We start from the raw sequence: 21,627 nt of genomic DNA on the forward strand, positions 1-21,627 counted from the left end.
TTCATTGCAGCAGGCTTAGTTTCTAGCACAGAACCTGGCAGATAGTAGGTGCTCAGTACATCTTCAATGAAGCAAGGAAAGAAGGCTGAAAACGACCTCTAGTTTCCCTCCGAAATCCAGAAAATGCCTTGCTGATAAGTGGATAAGTCTAGGTGCAGTTGTTGTGAGCTTCCAGAACCGTCCTGCGTGGAGCCAACCAGCTGGCACAACGGAGCATCTTTGTGGAGACAAAGGTGGAGACATGAGGGCCGTGACCTGGTGCCTGCTCTCAGAACGCACAGAATTCTGCTGGTGAGAGAAAGCTCCCAAGTGAGAGCAGAGCAATGAATCCAGGTAGAAGGCAAAGCAGGTCTTTGGGGCGTCTGTTTTCCTTGGCATCTGTAGGGAGTCAGAGGCCAGGCGACCAGCTGTCAGCATTAGTGTTTTGGTGTGGAAGGAGTCCTGCCCTTTGGGTGTCTGGCTCCTAGGCACCTAGGCTCTGGGAGCTCTCTGCATGTGTACCCAGAAACCACACCGGTATTTCCAGGAAGTACACACCAACTCCTTGTTCTCTGTAGGTTTTTTTCCCCCTCTTCTTTTTCTCTCTGGCTGCTTTTTTCAAATTAAAAAGCAAGTCAGGAAGCAATGTTAAAAATAATCAAACCACAGCTAAAGGAAGGCAGTACCAAATGAAGAGAAAAGAAAAAAAAAAAAAAACAAAAACCTAGTTGAATATTATTCCACAGTGCTTTATGCTTGAGGCCCTGTGGTAATTCACTCTGAAGTCTGCTGGGGCCTAGGGAAGTTCACGGGCCAACATTGCTTTTCTTTTGCATTACTTACATGGGTCATAAAAATCAGGATTGGTTTCTTGGCCAAAAGCTGGAAAAGGTCCAGCCATGGGGAGCAAAAGTGTTAATCAAAATGCAAAACTCAAAGCTCCACTTTCCCTACACTGCAAATACTTATTGCTGTCAGCAAAGTCCTCTTTGTACTCAAAATCAGCTTTCAGTATCAGGGTCTGGCAGAAAGGAAGAGATGAAGACCCCCCAAGAATGGAGAACAAAGTTCCCCAACATCCTGACTCATTCCACGGAGGCCGGGTGTCTGAGGAGGATCTGGGGCTTCTGAAGTACTCTGCTCCAAGGTTTGGGAAAGATGGGAGTGTGGGGCTCAGGAAGAAGATAAGTGGGCTCAGATGGAACTCATGGCCTCTTCAAATTTTTTGAGATTCCCAGTGCATTAAAATAAGAAAAGATATCAGGCATATTTTTAAACCATTAAACTTAAGTTAGCCCTTTTCATGCACAAGTAAACAAAAGAAGGTCACTGGGCTATTCACTAGCAAAGTCCAAGACTTATCAACAGCAGGAACTCAGAGTGCTGCTGGTGGCAAGGAGGGCCACAGCACCCGCATGTCTGTCGACTGTGTGCGTTTGTTGGTGGTCTCTGTCACACTCAGGTATTGCCAGGAGTTCCAGCTGAGGTACTCCCTGAAGCGGAAGCCCTCTTCTCTCTCCTCACACTGTTGGTCATCCCAGGCCATTTGTCTTTGCTTGTCCTACTTTGCTCTCTGGACGACATGGGGCCTCCTCTGGGTGTGGAGGGTGGGGCGGCTGAGGATGAGTTGGCAGCTCCCTGCCTGGTGTGCTGGCTCCATGGGTCCTCTCCACACACCCGGGTTTGTTCAGGACATTTTCTCTGAGTCACCCTTGGTGATAAGACAGGCAAGAGCCTTTAAACGAGTCACAGTCAGTCAGCATTTGGGTGGCTTTAGATTCTTTACTACTGCAGATTTGATTTCAGAATCTGCAAGTTCCTTAACAAAACTATTGTAAGATTTGACACAACTGTAGGCATTCTGAGTGCCAAAATAGCAGAGATAACAATAAGCAGAATACTGCACCCTTTGCATACAACTGAAGGAAGCTTTAATCTTTAGCACCCCACTGGTACATTTATGGATTCCTTCAACCAATATTTATCGAGCCCTTTCTAAGTGCCAAGTCTCATGCTTGAAAAATCACAAAGCAGCATAAACGGCTACAGCATTAAGTGCTAGCAAGGAGAGGTTCATAGGGCTAATAGCATATATTATGGAACCTGACTTGGCTGGCAGGTCAGAAAAGGATCTCTGAAAAATAGATACTGAGCTGGATTTGAGGAACGTGAAAGGAATAAAAGAGACAAAAGAGTGTTTCTAGAAATAAACAACAACAAAAAGCAATGCAAAGGCCCTGTGATGGGAGAGAGGAGAATAAATAAAACTGACAAGTAGGTCTGGAGCAATGGTGAAGACTTAGGGTGGTGCCTGTAGGACCCCAGGCATTGTAGGGCTGAGCCAGAGTGGGAGAGACCTACTGTGGTAGGCAGGAGGCTTCAGAGACTCCTGGAATTTCTTTCATCCAGAAAGCAACAGGAAATGACAGAAAGGCTTCAGTTGGGGGCGGGTGTGAAGGCTGGGGATGTCAGAGTTACATTTGCATTTTGAAAAGATTTACTCTAGCTGCAGAGCTAACATCTCTTGATTTCTGCTCTGTAAATCCTGTAAGAGCAGGGTCAGTACTCAGTCACCAGAAGCAGAGGCTAATATCTTACAGCCAGGCCTGAATTTGAATCCTGACTTCATGCCTACCAATTGGGGCATGGCTTCAGACAAGCCTGCTTTTCAGAGCTCCAGTTTCCTCGATTATAGAATGTGGCTAATAATACTTCCTGCATTGTGGTGAGGGCTAAGGGAGGGTAAATACATAAATATTCTTGCTGGTATATGGCAAAACTCTCCCTGAAATTTTTAAAAGCAGAAAGCTGCTTCAATATCATACATGGTGTGAAAGAGCCAATGTTCACTGGGACTTCCAGCTTTTGAAAAAAGCATCTTGGATTTTACCTGCATTTCACTTTCTTATAGATCAATAGTTTGGAAATACCTGCCTGTGCCTCTGCAGACAACAAAGCACAATAATAAAACACCCACTCACCATCTGCATGAGGTGCTGCAGTCAGGGCTGCTGGTTCTAGAATGAATCAGACGAGGGACCATGGAGAGGTGAGCAACCAGAGAGCAGACAAGGGACAAGGGAGCCTGGCAAATAGAGAAATGAGCCACAGGGTGTGAGGAACGTTTGCTGGTAATGAGCGAGAGACTACGGAGTGACTTCCAGTTCCAGAGTTGGGCTGGCAAGTCAGCCTTGTTTTGATCCGTCAAGGATTCGACATTTCAATGCTCTCATCTCTTGAACAGCTCAGGGCCCTGCCAGAGCAGAACAGGATTTGACCTTAAGTCAGGGTCTTGTCAAAATACTCAGCCAACTTTAGGAGGCTAATGATGAGATGACAGGAGCATCAAGGTCATCAAATAAGTCTAAATCCTTGAATTTATAATGATCTCCATTGAAAGGTGACATGAAAATTTGTGAATAAAAGAATCAAACATTTATCCTGTCTCTCTGACATGAGCTGTACCAAATAGCAGATAAATGTTTTCTCTTTACAGAAGTATTTCAGCAAAAATAATGAAGCAGGAATGATAGAATCAGAATGTCATTATTCTGTAATCCTTAGTGAAGGATTGGATTTTAATGGTTGCTAACACTGTAAAAAGATCCCCATTATCTGCATTTGGAACTCTAGTTCTCTTGGTTTCCCTGTATTCCTTTGAGAAATAGGGGGTAAGGATGGTTTCTAACATCCTGCAGGCAGTTGATACCTGCAGTAATGAAGAGATTCAGGTTCTGCAGTGTAACTGGGTTGGAATCTTAGCTTCCGAACCCAAATAAGCAGGTAAATCTATTTGCTCCCCACCGCTAATCCTCCTGATTGGTGAAATAGAAATAACAATCAAGCTTACTTCAAAGAGTTGATGTAAAGATTAGATACATTTCATGCATTCATTTAATAAAAATCGAGCACTTAAGTCTCCAGCTCTGGGAGGGAAATGGATGAAGCAGTGAAGAAAATACAGGAGCTGGGCTAGGCTTTAAAGGGCTACATTAGATGACAGTAAGTGCTAAATAAGATGCAGTAGTTCCAACAGCTGGAACTATGAAGAAAATGAAACATAGCAATTTGACAGAGAGCAACTTCAGGGAAAAGAGAAGATCTGCAACATTAAGGAGGTGGATCTGGGACAGTCTGGCTAAGGTGACAGTTGAGTCCCATGTGACAAATGGGAGGTGCCTGCCGTGGAAGATCTGGTTTTCTACGTGCAGTAGTGGTTTTCACCCACCTAAATCTCCCTGCATATTTGGCAGTGTCTTGGCAGTTGGGTTGCTACAGCTAGGAGAAAGGGGGTGTTCTGACGTCTAGTGGGCAGAGGCCAGGAAGTCTAGTGGTCAGAGGCCTGGGTCCTACAAAGCACAGGACAGCCTCCACACTGAGAAATTAACTGGTCCAAAGTGTCAATAGTGACAAGGTCGACAAACCCTCGTATAGAGAAAACGTCAAGGGCAGAAGCCAGCAAGGAGCTTGTCGGGTTTGGGCAGCAAACGCAAACCTGGAGTGACGGTGGATGAGGATGAGGTGGAAGAGGTAAGCGAGGCTAGACTATGGAGTGCTCCTTAGGACACAGTGAGGAATTTGGAATTATCCCCAAAGCAGTGGACATCCCTTGGAGAGTTTTAAGCAGGGAGAAAGGCAACCCCTGTCGAGCGGTTAGCATACATAGATGCTCAATAACACTGTCCATTATTTATTATCACCATTGTGTCTTCCCTACTCGGCCCAGCCCGGACCCAGGCCTCAGTGTGGCCGCAGTGACTCCTCCTGGCCAGCAGAGGGCGCCGGTCGACAGTTGGCCAGCGGCCGCCCGGGGCGGGCCTCCTCTTGCCGTCCCCCTTCGTCGTCTTTTCCCCTCTGGAGAAGTCGGGAAGGTGGCGGCGGCGGCGGTTGTCCCGGCCCGGCCGGTTGGTGTGGCCCGTCAGCGCGCGCTCCGCAGCGTCCGCGCCGCGTCGAGCCCAGTCGAACCGAGCAGCGCCGCGGCCGCCGGGTCCGGCGCGGGCGGCGCGCGCTGACGGAGGGCTGCGGCCGCGGCCAGGGCGGCCCGTGGGACCGCGGGCCCCCGGCGCAGCGCCGCCCGGCTCCCGGCCCTGCCGGCCTCCTCCTTCGGCGCCGCGGCCATGGCGGCCAGCGCGAAGCGGAAGCAGGAGGAGAAGCACCTGAAGATGCTGCGGGACATGACCGGCCTCCCGCACAACCGAAAGTGTTTCGACTGCGACCAGCGCGGCCCCACCTACGTGAACATGACGGTCGGCTCCTTCGTCTGTACCTCCTGCTCCGGCAGCCTGTGAGTGCGGGGCTGCGGACGGCGGGCGGGGGTCCGGCCCGGCCGGGGGACGCCGCGCGGCGCCGGAGGCCGTTGAGACGCCGGCTGGGGCGGGGGGCGGCGGCGGGGTGCCGTCGCCGGGCGGGGCGGGGCGGGGGAGATGGCGGGCGGGATGCGCTCGGCCCGGGCGACGTCCGGGATGCGCTTTCGGTTTTGCCGGCCGAGGGTCCAGCCGCAGGCAGCCTTCGTGGGTGGGGCGAGGGCGGCGGTGGGTCCGGGAGGGGGCGGCCAGGGCGAGCATCCCTGGTTGCGCCGAGCAGCGGCCGCTGCCTGGGTCTGGGACTGCGCGGCGAGGGCCCCGCGGGGCTGAGGGAGCGACGCGGGGAGGCTGGGGAGGGCCATGCGGGTCCTTTGTGTGCCCCGCCTCTCAGCCGCCGGGGCGCTGCGGTTCCCAGCCCGGCACCTGCCGGGAGCCGTGCGGGGGTGGGGGCGGGATGGGGGTGGGCAGGGACTCGCTCCCGAGCGCCCGGGTAACGGTGGGAGAGCTGGCGCTTAGGAATCTGCTAGAATGGAAACCTCTCGGTGGCCGAGATGGGGGTCCCAAGAGTGAAGTTGGAGGGGGCTCAGTGCAGGAGCGGGAGGCCGAGAAGCAGATGTGAGGTTGTAAGGTTTTGGCTTTTCAGTCTGAAGGGAGTCTTGAGGAGTTTGGGGAGAGTTTTAATGGAAATAAGGTACTGGTTAGGAGTTGTGCAATTTCTAAATATGGTTGTGGTATCTGTGAGACCTCTGGATCAATACGCAAGTGTCCTGGCTGTGCACAGAAACGGGGAGACATGGGAAGACAACCTTGTTTAAAAAAAACTGAGGGTCGTCTTGAATCAGATGGTTTTTTTTTTCCCCCCTCATTAAACTTTAGTAAGTTTTTTTTTTTTTTTCCTGTTAAAATATTTCTTTTCTGTGAAATTTGATTTGGGAGGGTGGATGATTTTGAAACTGATAAGATGCTTTTATATGCTAATTATCGTGGGTTCAAAGTAAGTTACTAACAAAGTGGGAGTTTCTAAATATTCTCAAGATCTTTGTAAGATTAATAACTTAGAAAAAGTAAGAAATAGGAAGACGGATTTCCTGAAAGTTGGAAAATGTAGGACGTTCCCATTCTTGTACTCTTTGCTTTAGTTTTTTATTTTATTTGGACAACGAGACATTAGTTTTCCATGGTTATTACAAACATTTTTGGGGGTGTGTACTAGGTTTTATGTGAAGGCTTAGGGTGTACTGATGAATACAACAAAGTCCTTATTCTCTTGGCACATATTCTCATGGGGGAAATGGTAATACATAAATAAGAAAAATGTCAGGAGTATGTACTGTGCTCAGCATTAAAATGGTGTGATAAGAGAATCCCTAAAGTTACTTTTTGGTTGTGTAGTCAGGAAAACAGAAGTTGCCAGAGGTAGGTGGTATTTAGGAAATATTCTGGTTTCTGCTTTTCATTTTTAAGTGAAGTAAAACCTGGGAGTTAAGTGACTTATGTTGGCAACTTTGGTTCAGATATTCAGGTAATAGTCTAATTTGTTTAAAGTGTGTTTGACTTTTTAAAAAATTTTTCACTGTATTTACTTTTTTTTTGCAGTACTGGCAATTGGACTCATGGCCTCACACATGCTAGGCAAGCACTCATCCACTGAGCTACATCCCCCAGCCTTTTGTAAAAGAATTTTACTGTGAAATAGGGTTCTGCCAAGTTGCCCACGCTGGCTTTGAATTACTATACTGCTGCCTCAGCCTCCTCAGTAGCTTGGGTCACATTTACAAGGGTGCTGGCCACACCTAGCTTGTATTTGACTTTTAATAGGAGCTTAAGAAGTATGTTTCGCTTTTACTAAACACAAGTCCTTTGATATGTTTAAAGTGTTTGGTTGTAAATATATGTATTCCTGTTCTAGATTTCCAACATTTCGGTGTAGTCCTTCAAAAGTACAAAAAGTACCTTCCTTGCAGCAAATATGTAATATAAAGGAAATATTTTCAAATTTCATCCTAAATTCCATGCTCCATGCTTTAGAAACATTCTATGTAAAAGGATATGCCAGTATAATGATAATTGCTTATTTTAGTGAAACTTAATCTGTAATAGATAGGACTTCATTTCTCTATTGTTTTACTTTTCCTGTCACAAATACTGTGGGAAGCACTGGAATTATCTGGATCCCATTATCTTTACAGAGGTTGCATTTTAAGCAAGTAGACATACAGTTACAATACATTGTAATAATTACTTTCTATGAGTGTTCTGTGAAATGCATCAATGGATACAGAAGTCTTCATAGAAGAGTTGATACCTGAGTAAAGACCTTTAAAGACAAGTTCCACACAGTAGGCAGTTTCTTGTAGTTCATGGATCAAGTGCTTATGAGCTTCTTAAACCTGCTTTTGAATTCTGGTTCCAAGTAATAGCTATGTGGTATTGAGAATGATGTTCAATACTTGAGTTTGCATTTTCTCATATCTGAGATGGTGAGGGTAAAATTCCCTTTGTAGATTTTGGATGTAGATTTGTTTTAAACGTGTCATATAATACGTTATATATAATAGGTGCCCAATTGATAAGAAGCATTGGAAAGGACATGGCATGTTAAGAAACATCCTAAAACCCAAGTTTGGGATTTTTTTAGTGTAACCTGAAACCTGACTCAAATTGACTTAAAAATCTGAAGGAAATTTATTTATTGGTGTAAATTTCCTTCAGATTTTTAAGTCAATTTGAGTCAGGTTTCAGGTTAAACTAAAATATCAGTATTTTAATGATATTGCTTAGATTTCCCTCATCCAGACATGTTTGCGCCAGCTTTTGGGGCCCTATACGTTAATTATGTTGTTGGTCTTCATTTTCTGAAGTGTCCTGCCTTTCAGTTTGATTGGTGAGCTTAGGTCCTGTGGCCAGTACTCTGGTTGGACACATTGCTTTGCCTTCATTGGAACAAGGATCCCCAAATAGAGTTCCCAAATCAGGAATTTCATATTCTTGGAAGGATATGGAAATCTCAACCAGCAGAATCTGCTCAGAAGCTGGGTGTGATGGCATTCATGTGTAATCCCAGCTACTCTAGAAACTGAGGCAGGGGATACTGAGTTGGGAACCAGCCTGGGCAACTTTTTGAGATCATGTCTTACAGTGGGGGGAAAAGTTAAAAACCTTTTTTATCTATTCAGTTTGAAGAAATTAGAATTCTTAGAATTTACTATAATAATCAGAATGCCCACAACATTGTAGAGAATAAATTATTGTCTGATTGTGAAATTCCAAGTGGGTTCACCCCTCATTATTGCAAAATATTGGGGGAGCAAGAATCTGCTGCAGAATATTTTTTAAAAATATTAATTTTTTCAGTTATAGGTGAACACACTATCTTTATTTTATTTATTTATTTTTTTTTTGTGGTTGGTACTGAGGATCGAACCCAGTGCCTCAAGCGTGGTAGGTGAGAATTCTACCTCTGAGCCACAATACCAGCCCTCTGTTGCAGAATATTGAAGGGATAATAGCTCCTAAAAATTTTTGTCTTTAAAAAACAATAATGCCAAAAAATGACTTAAGGAGAATAACATAACTACTGAGTTTAATAATTATTATGCATTTATTATGTGTAGATGACATGGCATAATTGAAAGAATAAGAATTTTAATGTCAGATTTTGACACTATTACTAGTTTTATGACTTAGGGCAAAGTGTTTAATTGAGGCCATTGTGTGCTGATTGGCTTGGATCCATCACCTTAGGTTCAGTTTTTAAATTTGTGTTAATAGCTGGGTGCTGTGTTACTTGAGAGGCTGAGGTAGGAGGATTGCAAGTTCACAGATAGCCTGGAAATTTAGTGAGCCCATATTTTAAAATGAAAAATAAAAAAGAGCTAGGAATGTAGCTCAATGATAAGAGTATTTTGCTGGCATGTGTGAGGGCCCTGGGTTCCATCCCCAGTATTGCAAAACAACAACAATAAAGGACAGTATTTGTTGAATACATAATGTATTCCAGGATGGGGTTCAGGTAGAAATATGAAATAAGGCATATAAGATTACCCTATTTTAAAAAATGATTCATAAAATTTTCACTGAGTATTTAGATAAAATAAAAAAAAAGACATTTGCAGATGTTTGCCGTTCTTAATTTTGCTGGCTATTTTATGTGGCCATTGTATTCAAACTTGGAATTTCATAGGAGGTAAATGTAGCCAGATAGTAACTTATTCTCTATTAATTTTGTGGGCATTTTGACTCTTAGAGTAAGTCTTCCAAAAATTTTTTTCTTTAATTAAAATTGAACAGATAAAAGTATTTAATTTTTTAATAGATTGATTGCAATCAAATACTCTTAAACCTCTGTATATAATATTTAGGACCTCATGAAGTCCTAGTGGGTAGAGATTTATAGTCCTAATTTCTTTTCTCTCTTGTTTTGATTATCTGATATGATTGTATTCATTCAGTAAGATGTCTTAACAATGTAGTAAAATTTCAGTTTATAGTAAGTGGCAGAATTATTTGATGCTTTTTTAAAATTATAGGACTTTTTTTATTGAGTGAGACACTAGCCCATGTTTTAGGGATATAACAGTTAAATATTGTCAAAAAAAATAAAACAATACTAATCACTAGTACCATTTATTGAACACTAGCTGTGGAATAGACATTAGTCTACTGATAGTCATATGAAGAAGGTACTATTATCTGCCTACAACTTTAACTTGTAAAATTAGTGTACATTCTTAATCCTTTACTGCAATACCTTGCTTGATGTGGGGATGCAGAACTAGAGTTGATTTCACTTGTAAAGAACATATAATTTCCAAGCTGGATGTGGTAGTAGCGCATGCCTGTATTCCTAGAGATGGGGAAGCTGAAGTAGGAGGATCCTAAGTTAGAGGCCAGCCTCAGCTAAGCAACTTAGTGAGTTGTGAGATCCTGTTTCAAAAAGTAAAAAGTCTGTACCCCTGGGTTTGATCCCCTAATCCCTTATGCTAGAAAAAAAAAAAGACATAATTTCCTTGTATTACTCGTAAATTATTTTGATTGTTTAGGGAATTTAAATGGCAGAACAGATACTTTATGGATGTATCATACATGTATGTTTGTATCTTTTTTAAAAGAAACTTAGTTACAATATATGTTTCTTTAGATTTTATTCAGAAACTGCTATTATGTATTCTGGATGCAGTAGGGAATATGGGTTTACTGTTCAACAGCAATTCTTTTGAATTTGGCATATCCATACTACTATGTACTATGAGTTTATTTTCTTTACTTGAACTGTAAATAAAACCCCTCATTATATGTAGTCAAGATTGATAGATTTATCATAGAAATTAGTTAAAGCAAAAAATCATAAAAGCATATCATGTACACACAGGTACATTTATTTATCAAGCTTAGCTTTTATTTTAACATGTAATTTGCCAGTATTTTTATGGAGCACCACATAAGACAATAAGACCTCTTTGAATATGAATCCACCAATTTGATACTCTTTTTTTTTTTTTTTTCCGTTTTTTGACAGGGTGTTGCTCTGTTGTATAGGCTGGCCTCAAACTCTTGGGCTCAAGAGATCCTCCTGCCTTTGCCTCTAGAGTAGCTGGGACTGTAGGTGCATGCCATCACTCTTGGCTCTTAACTTGCTTTTAGTAATTTGAATATTGAATTGTTCTAGATTTTTATGATATTGAAAAGTCTTCTTACATTTTTTGTCCATAGTTAAATAACAGTTTTTCCTAGTGACTCAATTTAGTTGTCTCTACTTCATTTAGTTGACATAGAAACAGTTTTTACTTACATCATTATTTTCTATAATATTCAGTTAAGCTGTATACTAGAGCTAGTACTGTAACAGACAAGTGTAAAATACAGTTGGAAGGATCAAGAGAGAGTGGCTTTCTAGCCATGATTTTTCAGTGTAAAGTGGCATTACTTTAGCTATTAATTTTTCAGAGGGAAGCAGCAGCATGATTTATCAAGCAGATGGATTAAGAAGGGGATTCTTGGTACAATGCTGTGAGTACTAGGAATGCTCTTCAGCATTCAGGGGGTTTTGACATCATTTGACTTTAACTTGGTATGACTTGGTATGATGGCATTTCCGTTTTACCTTTGTTCTTTAGTCATTTGTCCATGGTTTTTGGCACAGTGTGATTACAAGCACTTTGCCCCTTAGTTCCAAAGTAGATAAAATATAGTATACATAGTTTATGTTTGTATTAAAATTTTAAGTATCAAGGAATTGGTTTCTAAATGCAAAGAGTTAAGAAACATTGTTTTAAGAAACTTACTGACTGCTGGATTTTAATTTAAAAGCCATTGCCTCTGTTTCAGTATCATTATTTGGAAAGTAAGCAGATCTCCTATACTGATATTTTTAGTTTTTCTATGTACTCTATGTGATTTGTGAGAAACTTCTTTGGAGCTCTTCAGGACTACCCCTCCAGTTTTTTCCCAGTCAGTAATGTATTCTTTTTTTTTTTAATATTTATTTTTTAGTTGTAGTTGTCAATACCTTTAATTATTATTTTTTTATGTGGTGCTGAGGATCGAACCCAGGGCCTGAGCCACAACCCCAGCCCAATCATGTATTCTTTAATTTAAATAGTCAAAGTAGTGATAGTCTAAGGAACACAACTAACTTGAATACCTTTAATGTATATAAAGATGTAAATTATTTATAACTTTGAGTACTTCCATTAGTAACAGGTTCTTTTTGACATCTTTTATAACTTCATCCATGAGAGCTGTTGCCCTAGAGAGACACTTGATTAAATATGAAATTAATTGGTCAACTTTACAGTGGGGATGGGAAATTTATTTGGATTGTTTGAAATATGGGGAATGATAATTGTTTTTAACTTTGAACATATTTTGTATAAAGACTTGTGAGTAAGGTATTAATCTTCTTGATTGATACTTTAATTTTTTTTTTTTTAAGAGAGAGAGGTCATAATTACACCTCACTTTTATTATGATTGCTTTTTTAAAGACATAAACAAACTGGAGATCTAAGTAAAGAAATTTGAAACCCTTTGAAACTTTTTTTTTTTTTTTTTTTTTTTTTTTTTTTTTTTAAAGAGAGAGGGAGAGAGAGGGAGAGAGAGAGAGAGAGAGAGAGAGAGAGAATTTTAATATTTATTTTTTAGTTCTCGGCGGACACAACATCCTTGTTTGTATGTGGTGCTGAGGATCGAACCCGGGCCGCACGCATGCCAGGCGAGCGCGCCGGGCCGCACGCATGCCAGGCGAGCGCGCTACCGCTTGAGCCACATCCCCAGCCCCCCTTTGAAACTTTTGCTGGAACCAGAACTGCTGTTAGGTTAAGAGAGAAAATACTAGGAGGGTAGGGAGCAGTACATAATGATCAGGTCTTGGTAATTTAAAGCCTGTCCTCGAAAGAGATAATAGATTTATTTTGTATCTTTAGGGGGAGGTATACCACCGATGTATGAAAGTTGTAGAGAAACATGTTCAGAAAAGGAAGAGGAATTTACCTTGTAATTGTCAGATTCTAACTTGTCCTCTCCTTATTTTATGTTATATTTTGTAAGCTCTTTGATAGAGGAAGTATGAAAATTAGTAGAGTTAATATGTAAGAAAATGTGAAAACTTTTGCTCATTTTTCTCTTGAAATCTTTTTACCTCTTGGTGGTAAAAAGATGGTCCTGACTTTGAAGAGTTGTGTTTAGTAGATACTTCTTTAAAAAGATTGCTAGTGTAAAGAAACTTGATGTTTTGAAATTTAATAAAGTTTGTAAGGTATTGTAGGAATCTATTTTCATAATTACAACAACTTATAAATAAATATTAATTGAATTTAACTTTGAAAGGCAAGAACAACTTATTTTCTGTTCTTTTTAATATTTTACTTTTAATTCAGTTTGAACTTTTAATGAATGAATACATGGACATACATAGCAGTAACCTATTCTTTCCCCTAATTTCTGATTACCATAGAAAGTGACTTTGAACTCTTAGGCTGTTCCCTCCTTCCAATTTACCTTGTTATTTCTAACTAACATAGTATTGCTATTTTTAAAAAATTTAAAATTTTTTACTGTAGAAGGAGGATGATAAGAATTTGGTCCTTAACATTCTTCCCCATCCTCTTCACCTATGTAGCCTTTCCTCTCTAGTTTTTAAGTGTTAGGTTTTCTTCATTGGATTTATTTATTTATTTATTTGGTGCTGGAGATTGAATCCAGGGCCCAGCCCTAGGTACCTTTATTTTTTGATATATATATATTTTTTTTGGTAATTCTGCATTCTGGAAGTGCTGCTTTCTGAACCTCTGTTGCAGCTGTAAACGTTGGGACTTCTGTCTTCATTCCGGGAATTTCCTTTAGCCCTGGACTCTTTCCTAGACTCATCACGTTGCTAATAGCCACAGGATTAAAGATGAATGGAAAGTCAGTTTTAGATTTCAGTGGCTGAAAATGTCTTATTCTGCCCTCACTTTTAAAATGTCTAGTTTGTCTGTATCCACAAAGGTGAAAATACTTTATTCTTGGAACTTTATAGACATTGGTTAGTTGTCTTCAAATCTGTAGTGTTGCTGTTGAGAAGTCTGGTGTTATTCCAATTACTGATTATTTATGATATTATCCCAGCTGTTCTGGACCTCATGGAAGTATTTTGGTGTAGGTCTTTTGTTCAGTGTGATAGGCCTTTTTTGTATTTAGTTTGAAAACTTTTCCCCCCTCTTGTTTTCCGTTCTATCTCTGTCAGAGATATTTGCTCTAATCTTTTGGGGGAGATTTAAAAAAAAAAAAAGCCTGGCTTCCACTATTCTAGGAGCCAAGTTCAGGGAGGTGACTGAGGACATAGAATCGACCATTTGGTATATATAGTCTCACATAATCTCCAGTTTTAGCCTGACACACAACAACAGTCCTTAGCTGTGCTTGAGTCAGAGTCTTTTTTAATAACCTGTTTGCATTAAACTTTCCTTCAGACTCTGCTCAAGGTCTCTTGCGTGAAGGCTTGTGGCTGTGGAGGAACTGGGAGTCTTATGATTTTTGGCCCTATGTAAGCTCCTTCCTTCAGTGAATCTTTTCATAGGTCTTGTGATGGGAAACAACTTCCATTTGACTTTCCCCATTCTGTGGGAGCTTCTGTTTTGGCTTTCTCTTCAAAGTCAGTTATTGCTGGCATATTCACTTTTTTTTATTTTGAGACAGGGGTCTTACTGTGTTGCTCAGGCTGGTTCTGAACTCCTGGGATCAAGTGACTTCCACCTTAGACTTGTGAGAAGCTGGGTTCACAGGTCATATCACAGTGTTTGGCTAGGCATCTTCTAAACTTTTTTATTAGAAAACTGATGTGTTTTTGGATTCCTTCCTTGTTTTCTGTCCCTGTCTCTTGTAGTTAATGTTTTTTGTTTTTTATTCCCTTTGCTATTGTTTCATTGGAGGATTGGAGAAGTAGTGAAGACTTTTTTTTGGTCAACTGCTGTTAACTGGAGTGCCTTAATGAGGTTTAAATCATTAGTTGAATATTATTTCTCAGTTACTTTCCCTAAATATTACAAGGACCTTACTGGTGTGATATTTATGGCTCCCCCCCCCGCGCCCCCCCCCAAAAAAAAACCCTCAAATAACAACTATGATTTTTCTGTGTGTGTGTGTGTATACACATATTTTATGTGCATATATGTATATATGTATGTGTATATAAAACATGTAGCCTATATTTAGTACATACATTGAGTATTTTAAGATGGGCTCTGAATAGCCTAAAATCTTGAACACTTCATTACATAGTGTTTTGACATCAAGAGTTTATATTATCTTGATACCTTACTAAAGCCATCTTTTATCTGGTCTAGATTTTAAGTTGTAATTTTCACAGTATGAAGCATATACAATATTTTACTAAATAACTAAGATTAGGCTAGATCTCATGTCAAATTAACTTTATTACTTTGTGCCAGTAGAATTAGTAACACACAAATTTTCATAGTCTATTAAAATATTTTAACCAGCTTCTACCCCAGCAGGAGAAAAATCAATTAATAAAACTAATGAAATAAGCTTTCTTATTCATCCAGCACAGATTGTTATTTGAATTGAACAAATGGCTATTTGCAAGATTGTTTGAGGCCTGGTTAAGAGCAGCATACTTGTGGACATATGGAATGAGTCATACCATCTGGTTACAGTCATACCTGGGTGGTGGTCATTAAACGAACACTCCTAGGGATCTGCATATGACTTAATTATACTGCAAAAACATATTAGACTGCACCAGTAGGTTACTTTGGAACTTGGAACAAATTAACTGGTGTATTTCAAAACATCAATACTGAAGCTATTCAATGACTCAAACATTTTTTTTTTTTGGAAAAAACTGAAGACTCAAAGTGTGTATTTTAAGATTTGGAATGGGTGGTACCTCAGTATTAGCCCTGTAAAAATGATGTGGTTTACTTGCCCAACACTTCCATCAAATAGTTAAGACTAATATCATTACAGTAAGCATTTATAAAACACTGAGTTCTCGTGGTGGCTAGTCTAGGCTTAGCTATAAAGGGTAATGGCATCAATTTTCAGGAATACACATTAAATATAAACATTTCAGTTTTATTTTAATATAACGAGAGTCCTTAATAATGTTTTTAAAAAAGGGTTCAATTTCTCTTTTTCCTCCTACAAAGTGGATATTATTGTGATCAGATAATTGTTTGTTTAGATTTGCCTTGTGTACTTGTCAGTTTCTTTGCTCACCCTTTTATATCTCAAGACTTCTTAGGTATATTTTCTTTCTTAAGGTATATGAAAATATGTTTCTAGTGAAGATCTTCTGGGGTAGACTCTTAGATTTTTAAAATCTGAGATGTCAATATTTTCATCTCATACTTCAAAAATAGCTTTTCTGGGGTTATAACAGTTACTTCCTTATACCACTTGAAGTTAATATTCTGATATTTTATTGAGAAGTCTATTTAATCTGTCAAATTTTATTTCTTCGGTCTTTTCTTTTTGATTGCTTTTAAGATGTGTCTGAAGTTTTACCAGAATGCTTCCATGGATTTTATGTACCCTAATTTTGATAAGCTATGCCTGTAGATATGTGCCTTTTGTTAGATCTGAAAAATCTCAGCCATTTTTCTTCAAATGTTTCTCTCTCTCATTCTTACACTACTTTCTCCTATTCAGAAAAGGAATTGATAAGATGCAAGTTAGACCTCTTAATTTTATCCTCTTTTTTTGTCTATTTTTGCATTATCCGTGTTACCTTTGTATTTACTTTTTTCTTTTTGCCTTCCAGTTCATTTATTATCACTTCAGATATGTCTAATCTGCTCTTTAGCTGACTTATTTTTCACATTTATAAATTTTCATTTCAGAAAATTTTGAGTTTTAAATTAGTCTGTTTTTCTTTTTTGGGAAGGGATTGGTCCTTAGAAATTAACCTTACTTTCTAAAAAGTCCAGAAAGGGTTAGAAATTTCATTTTTAAAAGCAATTTTATTTTTAAAATTTTTGAAAAGACAGAAGCATTTTCAAAATATCTAGTTTTCCATACTACTGCTAAAAGTAGAATGTGATTAAATATGCAGGGTGCCAATTAAAATACTTAATAAAAATACTTAATAAAATATTTAATAAGTTTTCTGCCCTAGAAATTTGTTTTTGCCAACCAGTTTCTTTACATCATATGGATCATTCTTGGTTGTTGTGGTGAACACTTTTCCTTAGACTGTTTTCTTTTTTTTTTTTTTTTAATATTTATTTTTTAGTTGTAGTTAGACACAGTATCTTTATTTTATTTATTTATTTTATGTGGTGCTGAGGATCGAACCCAGGGCCTCACACATGCTAGGCGAGCGCTCTACCGCTGAGCCACAATCCCAGCCTCAAGACTGTTTTCTAATTTATATGTATGTGCACATATATTTTCAACTTCCATATTTATTTTGTTATTATTTTTGAGAGATTCATTTCTGTGTTCTGTTATTCTGATCATAAAAGTTATGGAAAGATTGAATTTTTTGTTGGCTTTGGAGCAAAGTATACAATGTTTTGGAGAAGATTGAACGTTGGTAGAATTTATATCTGGATAGAGATGCAAAGGAATTTTATTAGGTTGATTTGGCGGGGTGTCTGTGTGCATGGTTCTTAATTGCAGGGATTTTCCCTCCACAGATTTTGGCAGTGTCTGAAAACAGGAGGACCCTACTGATATTTAGTGAGTGGAGACCAGGGATGCTGCCCAACAAAGAAAGACCATGCTCTATTTCTCATTTTGATATTCACATTCATAAAGCCAGGTCTTAAAGTCCAGATTCTCTGACTGCCATTACTAGTCAATTAGACTTTCCAATATTTCTTGCCATATTTTCCAGTTATAGAATAGTACATATTCAATGTGGAAAATTTTAAGATAATAGAAAATTAAAAACAGAAAAAAACCATTTAATTTTGTCTTGTATCTTCAATGGAATGTTAGCATTTTGGAATATTTGGTTGGTTTCCTTTGAAGATTTTTTTTATGTAGTTCTGGAAGTACTATTAATTTTTAATCTCATAAAATTAAAACAAGTGTCAGTGTTCATAATCACTACCTTTTTGGTATTGAAGTCTAATGTTTTCCTATTATGAATAATGTTTGGACAGCTTGTCCATAATTATTTACATTTCGGATATCTCTTTCAGTATAACTTCCCCAAAGTGGTATTTTTGGACCAAATGGCATACATGAGGTGGTTGGCACAAATTGGTGCATTTATCTTACCATCAGTGTATGAGGTTATTCATTTTTCACTGCAAACTCATCATTCTGTTACTAAAGAGATTAATAAAGTCAGTCTTCAGTTTTTCACCACCCTCTTTTATAAGTATTGATAACCATGTACATAGCTTTTGGAGTCTAAAATAAGAAATTCTTGTATATTCTTGCATTGGGTATTTAGTTGATCTGCCTGAATAAATGGAATATACAAGAACAATTAGAGAAAGCAACATGAATACACATAAAATCTCCTTGGGATTAATCAATTTATGTAATAAATGTAGTCTTGCAAAATAGTTTTGCCAATTTTGTAAATTGAGCCAATTTTAAGTGTATTACAAATACTTAAATTCTGTAAAGGAGTATTCTTATTAAGGGGAGAATGTCCTTTCATAGTTTGGTTATGAGTACATTCTGGTTGAATTTGTTTCCTAAGTTATTTTATTCATTTATTTAGGTAATATGAATACCTCCTGGTAGTGCTAGGAGATAAGTATATACACTATACATTGTATTGCATTCATGAGATTACATCTATGTAATGTAACTTTAAAATATCAAGAGTTAGCTTTGTGAATTGCTCTCTCTTTATTGAACAATTTGAGAGGTATAGAGGAGTGTAATTCTTTACTCTAAAATGTCCGAAACATAGTACCTTTATAGTATTAGTGTTTGATCCTCAAGGAAAGTTTTTCTTTCTACCTTTTCTGTTTTCAAAAAGGAGCTATTACAAAGGAAATAGAAAGGTAAAAACTTATCTAGAAAAAGGAGAAGATATGAGGGAACAAGGAGACCCTGAGTTGCAAAGTGAGAGGAAAGGAGTAGAAACATTTGAGAAATAATAGTAAGATAATTTCTGCTTCAATTGTTTTGGGACAAGGTAAGGTATTAAAATGTATATATATGTGCATATATGCATACATGTATAGTAAATGTACTAATAAACTTCCCCCAAGTGGTAAACTTAGTCTCATTCTTACAATGCAGATAGATTGGAAAACAGTGTAATGTTTTAAATGAATAATAATGACTTCCTACTTTTAGAAATTTTATAAGTATTCTCAAGATTTAAAAGTAATCTCTAGAGCCTTAATTTGTGATTGCAAATTAATTGTAAAGGTACTTGAAAGTTATTCATATTGAAGCTGTTTCTTCACAGTTAAATTTGAACATTTAACTAGAATAGAATTGCTGCTGTTTAGTGTCTCCCCTGTATAGTCTTATTTTATGACCTATCAAGAGCTGGAAGGAAAGCAGTGTATTAGTTAAAATTTAAAACAAGGAAAGCAGAAATAATACAGAAACCCACGTTAACCTTTCTCCACTCAAAATGTGAAATAGAGAAAGTGTAACATTAATTTAGATCTTGACCTGAAAGGTATATTATTCATCACTGACAAATGGTGGTGGGGATTGGGAAGAAAGAATAAGGATATGAAAATTGAGGAGCTTCTGTTAATTCTGAACCTTAGTGTTTTGACTTAAAACTGTGCATTTCTAGAATATTTTACACCATATTTAATTATTCAAAAGTATTTTTAGAAGAGTTCTGAAAGGTCTTTGGTACACTTATATTGTTAAACCTCATATTTAATTGGCATGGATGATTGCAAGTTGATTATGACGAATTCCATGAAAATATTATTAATCTGCTGTAGAACCTAGGTACCAAATAAGCCTTTATGAAAAGACATGACCCCAAAGTAATTTTATGCATGGATTTATTTAATCCTAGTTCTTGTGGGTGGATTAGCCACTTCTATTCAATTTTTCATGTTCCTGATGAAAGATCATCAAGATAAAGTCTTTGTAAGGCCATCCATATGGAAAGGCTTCTAGGTTGAAAGACTTTAAATGTTGATGAAACATATCCAATTGTTATTAAGCCCTTCTCTATGACCCTGCTGTTCCCTCTTGAACATTTACTACCCTCTGAGGTGATTGAATGTGTTCTTTATTATAAATACTTATTTGAATTGATGGAGAGATGGGACTTTATACATATTGATTAATTACCTCAAGTTTCCTTCTTTAGCTTTCATACAGTTTTCTAAATTAGCCTCAAACTTATTTAAAAGTAGTAGTTCCAATCTTAACACATCATTGTCTTTTTGTTAGGAAACATTAAATATTTAAATGATTAAAATTTAGATTCTTTTCATAGTGCTCTTCTCATAGTCTTTTCCCTCCACTGAAAATACTCTAAAGCAGTATTTGATTTTTCTAGATACTGCAATACTGCATGTGTTATATTGGTGCTATGGGTTCTTGGGTAGTTAATTGAATTTATCTTCAAATATATTATTTAGTATCAGTCTAATTAAACTTAATTTGACATCTGTTGTGAATATTATTAGTTTTAAAATAATTTTTAAATACTTTCAGTTTATGGAATGAGAACACTTTCTGAGTTTAAATATGCTAATTAAAAATGAATTATTATATGACATCTCATTTTAAAAATATAATTTTGTGAAATATTTTATTTTTTAGGCGAGGGCTAAATCCACCGCACAGGGTGAAATCTATCTCCATGACAACATTTACACAACAGGAAATTGAATTCCTGCAAAAACATGGAAATGAAGTAAGTGTTTTTACAATTTTCAACTTTTTTGTTGGCAGTCATTTCATTAAGATTTAAGAAGTTGTTTAAAATGGTAAATTTTACTGTTAAAGTGTTATTTTTGTATTATATATTTAGATATTTTAGGACATACTCAGCAACACCTTTGAAATTTTTGTTTACTGCAGTAATACTTTCCCTTCAACCTGAGATGAAATATGTTTCACAATTCAGCAGTGTTGAATGTTACTGGTGTTTTCAGAGAACATCTAGTATTGAAATTACTATTAGTCTATTACTGTTAGTCTTTAGTCCACTGTGTGGGCGGGGAACAAAAGGAAGAGAATTGGCTTTGTGATACTGTGTTAAGCTTGTTAGGCTGTTTTGTAAGGTCCTCTCCTTCCCCTTTTTTTTTTTTTTTAATTTTTAACTTTAATTGTATTTGTGATGATGTTTAGCAGGTGATTAATAAAAAAGGGGAATGAGTTCTGAGGGGCAGCCTAATGTCATGGGAGATCAGAGTAAAGATTCGGAGGGGAACTTTTCCTTCTTGTTTTTATTAGTCTTCCAGTAATTCCATTCTGTTTGCCTATTTATTTTTGGTTTTGTGTTTTGCTATTAGTAAAAGTCATGATCTAGTACTTTAAAAACCAATAAAATAAAGAAGAAAAGTGGTATATTTTATAATCTTGATAGGGTGAGATGGTCAGCCCAGTTAATGAATAATAACCATTTTTATTTCAAAGGAAAGTCTTATTTTCTAGAAAGGAAAGAGTACTTCAGTTGTATTATTCTGGTTGCATATCTTTGAAATTCTTAGTAGACTTAAAAGAAGTTAAATGTTAGGATTTCATAGTTTGAATCTTCTCTTTACCCTTAGAAAAATGTATAAAAGCATTTTGCACTCTACCTTCTTCCTAATAATTAGTTAATATTTAAGATTGTCTTTTTGTTATGCACATGTTTTTGGTGCTAAAGTAGTGAAGAAGAAAGTATAAATTGACAATGATGTATAATATACACCTTTCAGAGAAGAAAGCAAATTTTAAAG

The 21,627-nt window shown here is 37.9% G+C and overlaps 1 protein-coding gene across 6 annotated transcripts in view; it reads left to right on the forward strand.

The window, feature by feature from the left end:
- Positions 1-5,025: 5,025 nt before the first annotated feature.
- Agfg1 (ArfGAP with FG repeats 1) overlaps positions 5,026-21,627 on the forward strand; it is a 55,987-nt gene continuing 39,385 nt past the window's right edge. For 3 of the 6 annotated variants that reach the window (XM_046439655.2, XM_058577564.1, XM_046439657.2), the window contains exons 1-2: positions 5,028-5,263; positions 20,504-20,597. In XM_046439655.2, the coding sequence (XP_046295611.1) occupies positions 5,097-5,263; positions 20,504-20,597 (261 nt within the window). In that variant the 5' untranslated portion in view covers positions 5,028-5,096. Of the gene's footprint in view, positions 5,264-20,503; positions 20,598-21,627 lie in introns of all 6 variants that reach the window. The other 3 variants (XM_058577563.1, XM_058577565.1, XM_046439656.2) reach the window with 2 other exon arrangements.

The sequence above is a fragment of the Marmota monax genome, unplaced genomic scaffold, assembly GCF_021218885.2.
Source record: "Marmota monax isolate L192 unplaced genomic scaffold, Marmota_monax_Labrador192_F-V1.1 WCK01_AAM20220418_F8-fsc00041, whole genome shotgun sequence".
Taxonomy (NCBI): domain Eukaryota; kingdom Metazoa; phylum Chordata; class Mammalia; order Rodentia; family Sciuridae; genus Marmota; species Marmota monax.